The sequence below is a fragment of the Hyalella azteca genome, unplaced genomic scaffold (assembly GCF_000764305.2).
Source record: "Hyalella azteca isolate HAZT.00-mixed unplaced genomic scaffold, Hazt_2.0.2 contig5071, whole genome shotgun sequence".
NCBI classification, from domain to species: Eukaryota; Metazoa; Arthropoda; class Malacostraca; order Amphipoda; family Hyalellidae; genus Hyalella; species Hyalella azteca.
In genome coordinates, this window is record NW_025935275.1 from 230005 (window position 1) to 243199 (window position 13195).

Sequence of the window (13195 nt, forward strand, 5' to 3'; positions counted from 1 at the left end):
CACCGACAATTTATATCAAAGCTTTGCAGAAAATATTCAACGGGAAGCAATAAGGTTCCAGTGGACACTCGCCTGTGGAGTTCATAAAGACCGATCAGATAAATAAATACAATATCTCCATTGCTTTTACGTCTCACTGACAGGAATAGTAGATACGTTCCAACGTACTTTTTGATTGATGATTTGTCAGTATTGAAAATAGCCGTTAAACCTTCCGTGTCAAAATGAATCAGCAGTTCATGTTGTAAAACCTGAAAGAGGGCTTCTCAAGATAATTTTAAAACAATGACGCAATGAATAAATATAAGAAAATAAAATAACCGATTACAAATTTAGCAAACAGAAAAGGAAAAAAAATAAAAATATAAAAAATAAAATTTACTGAATAGTCATAATCTCTTGACGAAAAACATTGGTGATGATATTAAGAGACGTGCCCTGTATTAAGAGCAACCAAAGGCAGTAACACGGACTCAAACGAATTGCTGTCAGAATCGCTCTAAAAATTGTTCGTTTTACAAGGATATTTTGTGACTTGAACCTAATGATAGTGTCAACAAATTGCCATCATTGCAGGAAATGCCCTTTTTGAACAAATAAAACAAACGGAGTTCGTTATAGCGAGTCCAACTTTAAAGCTAACATCAATCCATATATCACAACCGATCTCGTTTCAATCACGAACAGAACTTGTGTTGACTTATGAGCAACAGAAGTATTATCTTAAACTACTTTATAAGTACAATAATTATCTCCTTGAGGTAACGTAAAATATATGAATAACAGTTACGAATGGAGTAGTCTGTAGCCAAGACCTTCTCTGAACTAAAAGCATGATTATAAACCTGATTCGAATCGTTATAAAAAAATTCGTATCGATATAAAAGGAAAGGAATATAAGCAATATTCCATACCAACAAGTTTTAAAAGGTGACAGAACAATGCTCGATCGTGAGAATTCATGAAGATTGGCACAATACAACACAGTTTGATTAAATAATTTAGCCGAGTTTGCGTTAATAAAAAATATGCACTCCCACTTCAGCTATTGTCAGATCAATTATTCATTTATGCATTTTTTAATAACAAACATGAATAATTTTTCGATAAGACGAAGGAACAATGACTCAGAAAATTCATGCCGTTATTTTCGTTCGTTGAAACAATGCATAAAACTACAATACATTTAGCCACGCGACCGTTGACGACGATGTTAAAAACATACGTCAAGTTCCAACCAAGACCAAAGTTCATGGGACAGAATTCAGTAATTAGTATTTTGAAGACCAGCACCCTGATCTTCAGCAACGGAGCACACGTAGGTATATAATTTATTGCAATGTGATTTTACGAGAGCTCATCAATGTCAGTAAAATTCAAAGTTGAATCCCAGATAAAAAATTCCTCAAAACATTACTAAGTTGCTTGATGCAATGAGACCTCCAACATACAAGACAAGCTGAGGCTTTGCAGAATCACTAGCGATAAAATTAGAGGTTTTAGCAAAGAATTAAATCTACGTCACTGACAATTATTTTGACGAAGATTCGTGGGTTCCTTGCGATGACTGATTTAAATTATAATCTTAAGGCGGCAAAGGATAAAGAATTTCACAAAAAAAACAACAACTTAGGAGAGAAATCTTCCAACAGACTAAAAGGAACAGATGCCAACATAAAATAAATAAATGCCAACTAAACTAAAAAAATACATCGTATAACCAAGGATAAAAATATATAACATTGGCGTAGACACGGCAATACCACGAGTATCACAGAACAGTTGCAACACATACATTAACAGTGGAGCAATCAGAAGCTACAATATTATATTATGATCAATTGTAAGATTGCCGTATATCATGAAAACAGTCATGAAAACACTATATTTTAATTAGCAGAATAGATGTTGCGAAGGGTCTAAAGAAAATTCAAGCAATCACACACAATTCAAAATTCAAGCAATGGGACGCACAAACACTAAAGGAAACGACATTTTGAAATCAGATCGTTTCTCTATACGCAATGAGAACCAAAGAGGCCAAGGAAAACACTAATTATATATTAGTATAAACGCATTTTTTCAAAATATTATACTCTAATATTAAATCACTTTACAGAATTTCAAGACGGTTCTTAGAATGGTTTTACTACATTGACTCAAGGCCCTATACCCTAAATGGTTTTAGTGACTGCTGATTGAATAAAGGCAGCGAATTGGGAAACATTTGATGGAAGTTCAGACGCGATGCACTGCTATTCTCCGGCAATTTAAACCCTTACATTTACATACATTTGCATGTAAATTGTAATTACATGGTCTTACATTTGACAGCTGTCACAATGGTTCAAGGCATTGGTTGGGAGGCAAACATACGCACTGTTGCCTTTATGTGTAAAGAACCATGATTAAACTGGATGCATTTACTCACTCTTATCAATTAACCGAATCGTTTTACTATGATTCACTTTCTTCCAATTTGGGGTTCACTAATTATTAATTCAGCGATGAAAGAAACGAGCCGCACGAGGCAAATCAAGATCTTAAATAGCTTAGTCAATAACATCCGTACCTGTAAAATCTGCGGCGATCTAACTTCTAATGCTTCGATCAGAAAAATGATTTCAACACTGACATTAAAATGATTCCCAATTCACAACTGGTGCACCATCATATACACATAGAGGAGACTTGTCGCCATATCACAATACTACATTTAGTGCTCTATTCTGCACACCAGACTTTCGGTCACATAATCATCACAAAAATACGAGATTAGTTACATTACCCAAACGTTAAAAATTCGAAGACTTCAATCCTCCAAACTTTAAAATCTAACATATAAGAGCGAAATTGATGAGAAGTATTGCCACACAACGCAATAATGAACAACGTAACGCCGACGTCCGCGAACACGTCGTTGCCACAACTTTATTCCATACGGCCCAAAATAGGTGGGAAGCAAAGGCATTTTTATAGAAAGATGTTCAAAAGAAGATATTGGTGGCTCTCAATTCTAAAATGATCGAATGATACTTTCTAACACTGAGACGAAAATACACGGCATGAAATGGAGATCACCAAATGACTGATAAGTCGTTCAGTTCCATTAATCTGTTACTTAAGACAAGTTGTAACAATTAAGTAACGACGCAAAAAGGCTTGCTTGGACTTGCGACAAACAATTGAACTTATCACAAAGGACAGCCTTAGCTGGTCCTATGAACTTACAGGCGTTTGCTGCGAATTTTCACCTTGAACTAAAACGGGAGATGATTTGTCCGAGACCAGCAACGAGTCATGAGATCTTCTCAAGCAGTCTTCAGGGCAACAAGAATTCGTCCCTTGCGGCTCACGGTTGCTTGCCTGACAATGCAAGACCATTTCTTGATCTGGAGGGAAATCATGGCTGCTTAAATGTTCTTGTGAAGAACACGACAAATGCTCCCGACTGCTGAAGTGTCCCAATGAGTCCGATTTCAGGATGTCTCGGCTACTGAAACGTCCCTCTGAAGTTGCCGAAGACTGAATAGCCGCACAAGAAACGGAAGAAGTTACGTGGTTGATTTCCTCAAGTTCAAGGCCATGGGATGATTCCTGGGGTTTGGGGTCGGGATAGTTGAGGAAATACTGAGGATTATCAGCGAGGAAACTCCTTAGCTTGGTGGGATAGTCGGTCATGACGCCTGTAGCGCCGCTCTTGAAGCCAAGGTGGAACTCGTCTTCAGAGTTCAGCACCCAGAGGTACGTCTGCAAACAGGGATCAATATAAGTTTCATGTTTTATTATGTAAATTTAGAGATAAATGTTATATTTTATTAAATATGTAAATTACACATCAGTTATGGCAGGTTATTATTAGTAAATAAATAATATTATCTTATAAAGCAACTAATTTCAGATTAAAATAAGACTCCAATGTAATTTATAGATTCATATAAACATCGATAATATCATGTGAAATGTTTTGGAACACAAATCTAATTCAAACCAAAATCACTTGTACCAAAATAGCACAAATTTCGGCACAAGATTCAACCATCTCATTGACATTTCAAATTTCAGGAAAGCCTTCAATCATGTGTACAACAGTAAACTTGTCACCAAAGCCGAAAAAATCAATACAACTGAGATAACTTGATTTCTTGAATAAGAAATTTAATAGATGTTTAAAAACAAAGAAGATGGGCCAAAAATTTGTCATATGTTTATAAAAGAAAACGTTTAGATCCCGGGAGCAATCTTTAGTTAGAGTTAATGCAGAACCAAGACCTGTTCCCCGACAGCAATTTCAGAACTTAAGCTTCTACAGCAATCTTTCTGAATCATGAAGGTTATAATCCCTATATATTATCAAACTAATGAATTTTATAACCATCTTCATTGTTTTAAAATCTTTGAAAAAAAAACACTGCAAATTCTATGTCTGGGTTGCATGAACCTGAATTCCCCTCTTGGCAAGGTGGGCAAAGAGAGCAGGCCTGATGAGAAGGAGGTGGGCGAAGGAGGCAATGGTGCGTAGATACCAGGGCCCTTTGGTTGGCAGCGGTGGGGTGCCTGCTGGTAAGGAGGCCAGGGAGGCGCTGTGGGTGAGGCTGGTGCTACTCGACTCGCTCTTCCTGCAATCAACATGGATGACAATAGAAATAAATGAATAATATAGCCTCCGTCTCTCTTGCCACCTCTAGTCCAGGACCAAGGAACCCCAAGAGGTAGGCTCATAATGAGATGACAATTTAATTACGATATTTAAATTGTGAATTGCTTAGCTAAACATAACTGAATTTAAATAACTGCTGTGCTGCTGCAAACTGATCATGATGAATTGCATTGCTACCTCAAACTGAGTATTAACACCTGTTTTGGTACCTAGAATTGACTGTATATACCAGCTTTGTAACATGAAAGTGACCATGAAAGACTGCTCAGCTACCTCAAATTGACAGCCTTGCTGATAGGGTGGAGTGGACTGCCGGGCACACTCGTAGCATCAGCGCCCTCAGTGGCGGGCGCTCGTTGCATAAATAGACTGGTAATAAATTGCAAACTATTTAATATAGTGAAAAAAAACATAACAACCAATTAGAATGTTTAAAAATGTTCAATATACGTAAGATTTATAATTAAAAAAATCAATAAAAAAAATTTAAAAACCACGTTTTCTTAACGGACAAAAAAGAAAAACATTAACTCTTACAAAACATTAAAGTTATGTAGAATGTTATGCAATGTTATGTAAGAGTTATTGTTTTTCTTTTTTGTCCGTTAAGATATCATGGTTTTTAAAAATTTATCAATTTTATTTTCTACCTTTTAGTTTAGCAATTTTAGCAATTCAAATCATTTTCCAGGGTTGGCAATTCTGGATGTTCGACAAAAAAACTTCCCAACCGTGAATTTTTAAGTTTTTTTAGTAAAAAAATTCTTAAAAAAAATTTAAAATTATTACTTCTGATGATCAAATCTTGAATTGTTAGGCAACATAAGCATGCATGCCAAATTTCAAGTTCCTAGGATCTTCAGAAGTGCCCTAAATTAAGGTTTGAATTTTTGATGACAGACAGACGAAACGAAACTAAGAAAAACGTGGTAAAAAATAGTTCAAAAGAGTGGTACCAAAACTACTGGTATTATCACAGAGTCAATTTGTATAGGTTTATTTTGTACGCAGTCCTCAGCAAAAAAAAAATATATTGAGTTGAATTTATCCTCGATTAATGAGGAGAAATTTTTATGCATCATTGCCTTAGAAGAATAGATAAAGAATATGAGGACTAATAGAAAAGACCAATAGAATAGAAGAAAAGACCAACTTATAGGCATGTCGAGGCATGAATATTTCAAGGTGCGTTTCCTTGATAGGCATGAAGGGCAGCAGGCCAGTGTAGAGCTGCAGCACCAGCAGCACCACGCGCCGGAGGCTGAACAGCAGGCAAATGTTTGGGTTCTGATGGAAGGTTAAGTGTCTTATGAATGAGGGAGCTGCTCATTGTTTACAATGAAACAGTTACTTCCTTGTCAGATAAGCAGTAAACTTTTTTATGCAAGATTTGAATGCGTTTTACCTTTGAACCCTGAACCCCTACCCTGAAATCATTTTACTCATATCAAATCAATATGATATGATGAGCTCTGAATTCCTCTTACATTACTAGGAGATGTAACAAATAAGAACATAAGTAAACACACAGCCTTAATTTATTGTAATTATTCAAAAATTAAGCGCTCTAAATACAGTGACTTGAATGGCCCTCTATTGTTCATTAATCATCCTAATAAAATATACCTATACTGGGACCCCCAGTTATGGTCAATAAGAAACAAAATAATTTAGGCACTAGGGTAAACAGTAACCTGCTTGTAGCAGCGTTGGGTGATGGCATCGCTAAAGTTACCCCAGACAGTGAGATGCTCCCGTTTGTACAGCTTCACCAACTCACTAACCTGTAATTTTCCAAATTAGTAGTAGAATATATCTCAAATACATCATAAATTGTAATGGAACAATCCTTCAGATGCTCAGAATGAAAGTAAATCATGAACATAACACCACATAGTTCTATTCACAAAGAATATTTCAGACCAAAAATTTAAATTGAATAGCAGTTTTCTGTCAAGAAGCAGTTTTGAGCAGCACATAATTGTCCAAATGTACTCCAAACCTATAATATGTAAATTTTATTTTTAAATTGATACACATTCAAATAGACTTGCTATGGGGAATGCACCCTAAAGCACGAGTATTACAACTGATTTAAACAAAACTGAGATCATCAAGAATTCTACACACTTTGACAATGAGGAGCTCATTAGGCACTTTGATGTCAATATTGATGGGAGTATCAGGGAAGGCTTTAAAGACTGTCTCCAGTAGAGGCATCTGACGATCTTGCTCCGACGGGCGGCTGAAGAAGCAGCCTGGCATGAAGTCTATAGGAAGGACATCTCTTAAACCAGGCAGCTCTGCATAATTGGTTTCTGTTGAAAAAATCATTCACTGAATCCAAAAATATGATACTTTTGGTGGAGATAAATACAAGTGTTCTTGGTAGATCATCACAATTTTGTTGTTCTAATTGTCTTTGTTCACAAGTAATTAAAAGCAAACAGCTTACTATATGTGATTGTGACTCAAGATGTCCAAGTGTTGAGGCTGATAACATTTATACCAACATAAATATACAAAGAAATTATAAAGAAGACATTTAAATTCTATGAGTTACATTTATTACTGGTCGAAAATGTTCCCAATTCATCCTAAGTGTACAGAAAAATTGAAATACGTTCCAAAAAGATTTAACAAAAAATCTAATAGGCTTTAGGAAATTCCTCAACAGGAAATATTCCTTCCTCTTTAATCAGTAAGATTTGCATCATGATGACAGCTTACTTAGGTTAGTCAAGTTATACAAATATTTGGGATGGAAATGAAGCAATGGCTCTATGCTAGAATTACAATGCAGAAATCTGATTGGTTGCCTCTCTGGTACCTCAGCCAATTATTGTTGATGTTTACATGAATGGAAGCATTCTGGCCATAAATTCTGCATTTGATGAAGGATTTTGATAGAAAATAATAATGTCAAATCATAGCAAATGAAGGATAAATGTAGTTAAAAAATGTATGCAAAACCCCTCATAGGTATGTAATGAAATCATGTAATTACATCACTGACAACAATAACGTTTGAAATCACTAGTGACTTGTCAATAATAATTGAAACAAAGTGATAAATAATTAACGGATCTATTAGTTCTTACCAGCTATCATGCCATGGGCATTAGTGGTGCGCTGCAGATGCGGGTCATGAGCAACAACTACCTGCTCGTCTTTGGTGAGATGCACGTCCAACTCCAGCATGTCTGTCTCCAAGCTCACAGCACTATAAAGCATTACCTTATTAGACAGCATAATTTGAGGATTATACTACTAGGGAAATATTTTTACATTATTTAGACTTCCAGCATCACTTAGACATAATATACACTGAAAAAATGAGCTACATGGACTAAAGTTTTTCAATATCTACTGGCAATAAATTGTTTTTCTACTGGCAATAAATTGTACTGGGTGGTTTGATACCAATAGCAGTGACTATGGATAATTTATTCATATAGTGTGAAATTATCAAACATATTTTACGTAAACATCAATCATTTTTTGAAAAATGAACTTGACTGTAATTATATTATGTTGGTACTATCTAGATTGAATGGTAAACATTTTAAACTTTACTGTGCATAGTGTACATGTATTTTTCATTTCAACAAGAATGACTTTACTGTAATTGAGATGTGAATTAAAAAAAAATGCAAACATTTCAATATGGGAATATGATGTCTTAAAGCACTTACTGTTTGAAAGCTGTCATGGTATTTTCATAATTTTCTCCAGCTCCTGCACAAATAGAGAATTTATTGATTAGAATATTTTAGATGTCAAATGCTTTGATCCATTAATATATTTATACATGGAAAGTAAATTCTAAGTGTAAGAATAACAACCAAAAGACTCTCTTTGAGGGAAATAATATTAAATGGGAACATAACACTGAGCTAATGATAAAGAAGGAGTTGATTCCAAAGGTGACAGAAGCACAACCTTACCTCCTCTGTGACTAATGTGTCGACATATGAATCTGACATTTTTCCGTTTGTGCAGCAAGCATGGGAATTTGAATAATACAACTGAAGATAGGATGTAACATCCAAATATAATACCAACTACAATTCCATACACCATTAAGCTATAATAATAGACAAACACTAAACAAAAAATAATGATAAAGTAATGCTGTAATCATCTGAAATGCAATGAAATTATTAAAAATTCATCATTAAAATGAGAAAATACATGACCAACAATGCAACAAACATATATCCTTTTAACTAATTATCAATGATGAATAAAGATCATCAAAACTTTAGATATTTAGTTTAGGCAATCTTAAATAGAATCTACTACAGAAGACTAGCTGCAATGCATTCATATCAATGATTAAAGTTAGTAGGATGACATCAATAATGATACATTCTATGTTGCTCTGAAATCCCTCAAATGCTATCTTTCAATTTTTAATCAGAGGTTTTCCTTTTTCTCACAACTTTTTGGTTGATTTAACTTTTTTGTTAACTGGAGATGAGCAACAGCAATACTTAACAACAGTAATAATAGCTGCCAATTATGACCAGTGCATTAATTGACTATTTGTCTGCATTACTGATAAGTTAGTGGCTCTGTAATTATTTCCTATGGATTGGATCCATAGAAAATCTACAGCTTAAAAATAAACTCGTAGCTTAGAACTTTCAGAATGCAAAATTAATAGTCGCCCTAGTCCCCACATATGTTCATTTCCCCACGGCCCAAAGGGCACAGACCAAAAGACACCTAGGTAGGATCTGGCAGACAATGTTTGAAATTATGCTCCTATATTTATTGCAATAAACAATGGCAAATGATCAGAACTGACCTGGCACACATTACAATTGATGCAGGTGACAAATACAGAACTTACAGTTGCCCAGTGCACAATTCTATCTATGAGTATGAAATTCTATGCACAATTTTGTGATGACCAATGATGCATTAAGTTTTTGTCAAGTGAAATTTATTTCGATGAACAAGGTAAATTTAATCAAAATTCATTGTTGGTTATAATTTTTTTTTGTTAACTGGAGCCATTGTGTTTTTAGCATTAGCGGTGTCCCTTATTACCTACACCAGAAGGGTGTCCCTTATTACCCCCCGTCATGACTTGTGCGGAAATGGCCACCATTTTTGGGGGGAATGAGCCAGGCTGTAAAGTAGGGCCTTTCAGCTCGAGATATCGGCGTATTTTCAAGCTCTCTATCAGCCACATCGACCTTAAATCGGCGTCCATGGCCGATCATAAATTATAGATTGCTCGATCAGCCCCGCCGTCACCGCGCGCATCTCCAGCTTGTTTGATTGCTTGTATCTCTCACCCAATCAGTATGTGCATACATCTGGTGCGCCCAATGCTACTGCTGAAAAAACTTGTCATTCTATAGTGTTTTAACACGATCTATTGCGTTCTAACGCGATCTATTGCGTTCTAACGCGATCTATTGCGTTCTAAATAACGCGATCTATTGCGTTCCAACGCGATCTATTGCGTTATAACGCGATCTATTGCGTTCTAACGCGATCTATTGCGTTCTAACGCGACCTATTGCGTTCTAACACGATCTATTGCGTTCTAACGCGACCTATTGCGTTCTAACACGATCTATTGCGTTCTAACACGATCTATTGCGTTCTAACACGATCTATTGCGTTTTAATGCAATCTATTGCGTTCTAACGCAATATATTGCGTTCTACCGTGATCTATTGCGTTCTACCGTGATCTATTGCGTTCTAACGTGATCTATTGCGTTCTAACGTGATCTATTGCGTTCTAACGTGATCTATTGCGTTCTAATGCAATCTATTGCGTTTTAACACGATCTATTGCGTTCTAACATGATCTTTTGCGTTCTAACGCGATCTATTGCGTTATAACGCGATCTATTGCGTTCTAACGCAATCTATTGCGTTCTAATGCGATCTATTGCGTTCTAACGCGATCTATTGCGTTCTAATATGATCTATTGCATTCTAATGCAATCTATTGTGTTCTAGCGCGATCTATTGCGTTCTAACGCAATCTATTGCGTTCTAATGCGATCTATTGCGTTCTAACGCGATCTATTGCGTTCTAACATGATCTATTGCATTTTTACGCGATCTATTGCATTCTAATGCAATATATTGCACTCTAAAGCAATTTATTATAACCCAAGGCAATTTAATGTAGTCCAAGGCAATCTAATGTAACCCAAGGCAATCTAATGTAGCCTAAGGCAATCTAATGTAACCTAATGCAATCTAATGCAGTCTAATGCAATCTTATGAAAGGCAATGCAAAGATGAAATGAAAGGCTCTTGTGCATTTTAATGCATTAAAATGAAATCTAGTGCAATCAAATAAAATTTCAATGCATTCTTACACATTATAATTCAGTCTACAGTATTAAATTTTACTGAATTAGGTTGGCTTGAAAGGGCTGGAATGATTTGATTGGGGTTGAATTTGGTTGGGTGTGGTTGAATTGGGTTGAATCAAGTTGGAACAAGTTAAATTGGTTTCAGTTGAATACAGGGTTGGTGATTTTTTTTATTTAAAAAAAATAAAAAATCAATGATTTTTTATATTTTTTCATCTTTTTTGTATTTTTGAAATGTTATTTTTTATGTTGCAATTAGCCTACTAACAATAACAGTATATGGATCAAATGGAACAACTCCTGTCACCTCAAAACGGATAACATCAACAACAAATGGATGGCTAAAAAGGGCACTTATTGCCTTCAATAATGGCCAAGGTGGTGTTTACCACTTCTGTAGTTTTGGGTAAACAATTATTGATAAGTCTATTCATTAGCTTTGTAAAGTTTTATGGAGCAAGGTAACAAGCTAAATACTGACCATTTAACTGGCTTCAATATACAAAAACACTTCAGGAATGTGGATCTTCTAAACATTGAAGAGTCACATAATGGATGGGTAGCAGATAGCATAGTGCACAACACTATCAATATTTATTTAGATCTACTAGTTTTATGTCCTATAAATCTACCAGGCTCTACCCTCTAAACATACCAACTAGTAGTGACTGAGTGACTGACTGCACAGTTCCCATTTGATCCAGAAAAATAAATACTAAACATAAACTGAACGATAACCAAACAAACCTCTAACAACTTGAAATGAGACTAATGTTATGAGAAAAGCTAATACTGTTTGAAATAAACATATGCAAAATTCAAACATTTTATTTCCATTCACTGCATTTAATTATTTTATATAGTTTCATATTGTAATTGTTTTGTCCAGTTTCAAATTGACATATTTAAAAATTCAAATTAAATATTTTAATTAGAATACTCATATTAGGGTGAAAATCTTTCTAATTGCCTAAAAGGTAAATCCAATCTCAACCTCTCAATATACAGGGTGGGGCAGAACCAACTGAGCAGCTTTGAGGCAAAATAAAAAAGTATTGGAGGTACATAAAGAAGAAAGTTTATTTTCCTCGAGGTTAGCATAACATACCATTTAGAATACTTATGTTTTGAAAACAATATCCAGAAGATGGTGGCCGCTAGCTGCAACACACTGTTGGAGTCGTTCTCGGAAGAGGGAGTAACCATGACAGTGAATTCCGAATGCTATGCTGCAATGTTGCAAAATTCCTTGCAGCCAGGATGGAAAACATCGTTGAAAATGAAGCATTGGGAGACGTGTGTTTCCAGCAGGATGGGGCTACAGCTCACACAGCCCAAATGTCACTCAATGTTTTGAAATGCATGTTTCCCAGACGACTGGTGTCTCTGAGGGGTGATTTACGAATTACAGTGGCCTGCAAGGTCACCTGATTTGAGCATTTGCAATTTCTTTCTTTGGGGACATCTAAAAGAGAGGGTGTTCAGAAGTTGCCCTACACCCCACCACAGCTAAGGGAATGGATTATTGCTGCAGAGGTTATGGCCATACCTCGCCATATGTGTGAACTTGCTGTAGGAAACTTCCAAGAATGACTCAACAGTGTGATGCAGCTAACGGACACCATCTTCCTGATATTGTTTTCCCAAGTATTTTAAATGGTATGCTATGCTAACCTCGAGGAAAAAATACTTACTTCTTCATGTACCTCCATTACTCTTTTATTTTGCCTCAGAACTGCTCAATCAGTTCTGCCCCACTCTGTATAAGCTAGCTAACACATTTAAATTGTATATTGTAATTAATATATAACAAATAGTCAAATAGTTAAAGATTACTTATAGCCTTATAAGAATTGGCTAAGCTGCTAGGTAGCTATGTACAATGTACTGTAACATTTGATGCCTTTGTACCAAAAACATACAATGAATTGAAACCTAATACAGCAATCCCTTGATTAGCACGGTTTTGAATACCGCGGTTTTGATTAACGCGGAAAAAAAATATCGCTACTACCAGTTTAACACAAATACTGCGCTTGATCTGAAAAGTAATTCAGATTGTTTTTTCACTTTTGAAACATAATTCAGTGCGTAAAGGGCTAGTTACTCGTTAGCCTTCAACTGGTCAAGATCGCTGCCATATCTACTGCTCACTTTTATCAAACTACATAATTTTCCTTTCC

The 13195-nt window shown here is 35.6% G+C and overlaps 1 protein-coding gene across 1 annotated transcript; it reads right to left on the reverse strand.

The window, feature by feature from the left end:
• Positions 1 to 365: 365 nt before the first annotated feature.
• On the reverse strand, positions 366 to 8804 carry LOC108677632 (lysophospholipase D GDPD1-like). The gene is made up of 9 exons (XM_018165884.2): positions 8608 to 8804; positions 8356 to 8398; positions 7762 to 7883; positions 6791 to 6978; positions 6355 to 6444; positions 5814 to 5947; positions 4934 to 5029; positions 4442 to 4619; positions 366 to 3750 (listed from the first exon to the last, which is right to left on the reverse strand). Exons 1-9 carry the CDS (start codon positions 8741 to 8743, stop codon positions 3220 to 3222), a joined length of 1518 nt encoding a protein of 505 aa, XP_018021373.1. The 5' UTR covers positions 8744 to 8804; the 3' UTR covers positions 366 to 3219.
• Positions 8805 to 13195: the final 4391 nt, after the last annotated feature.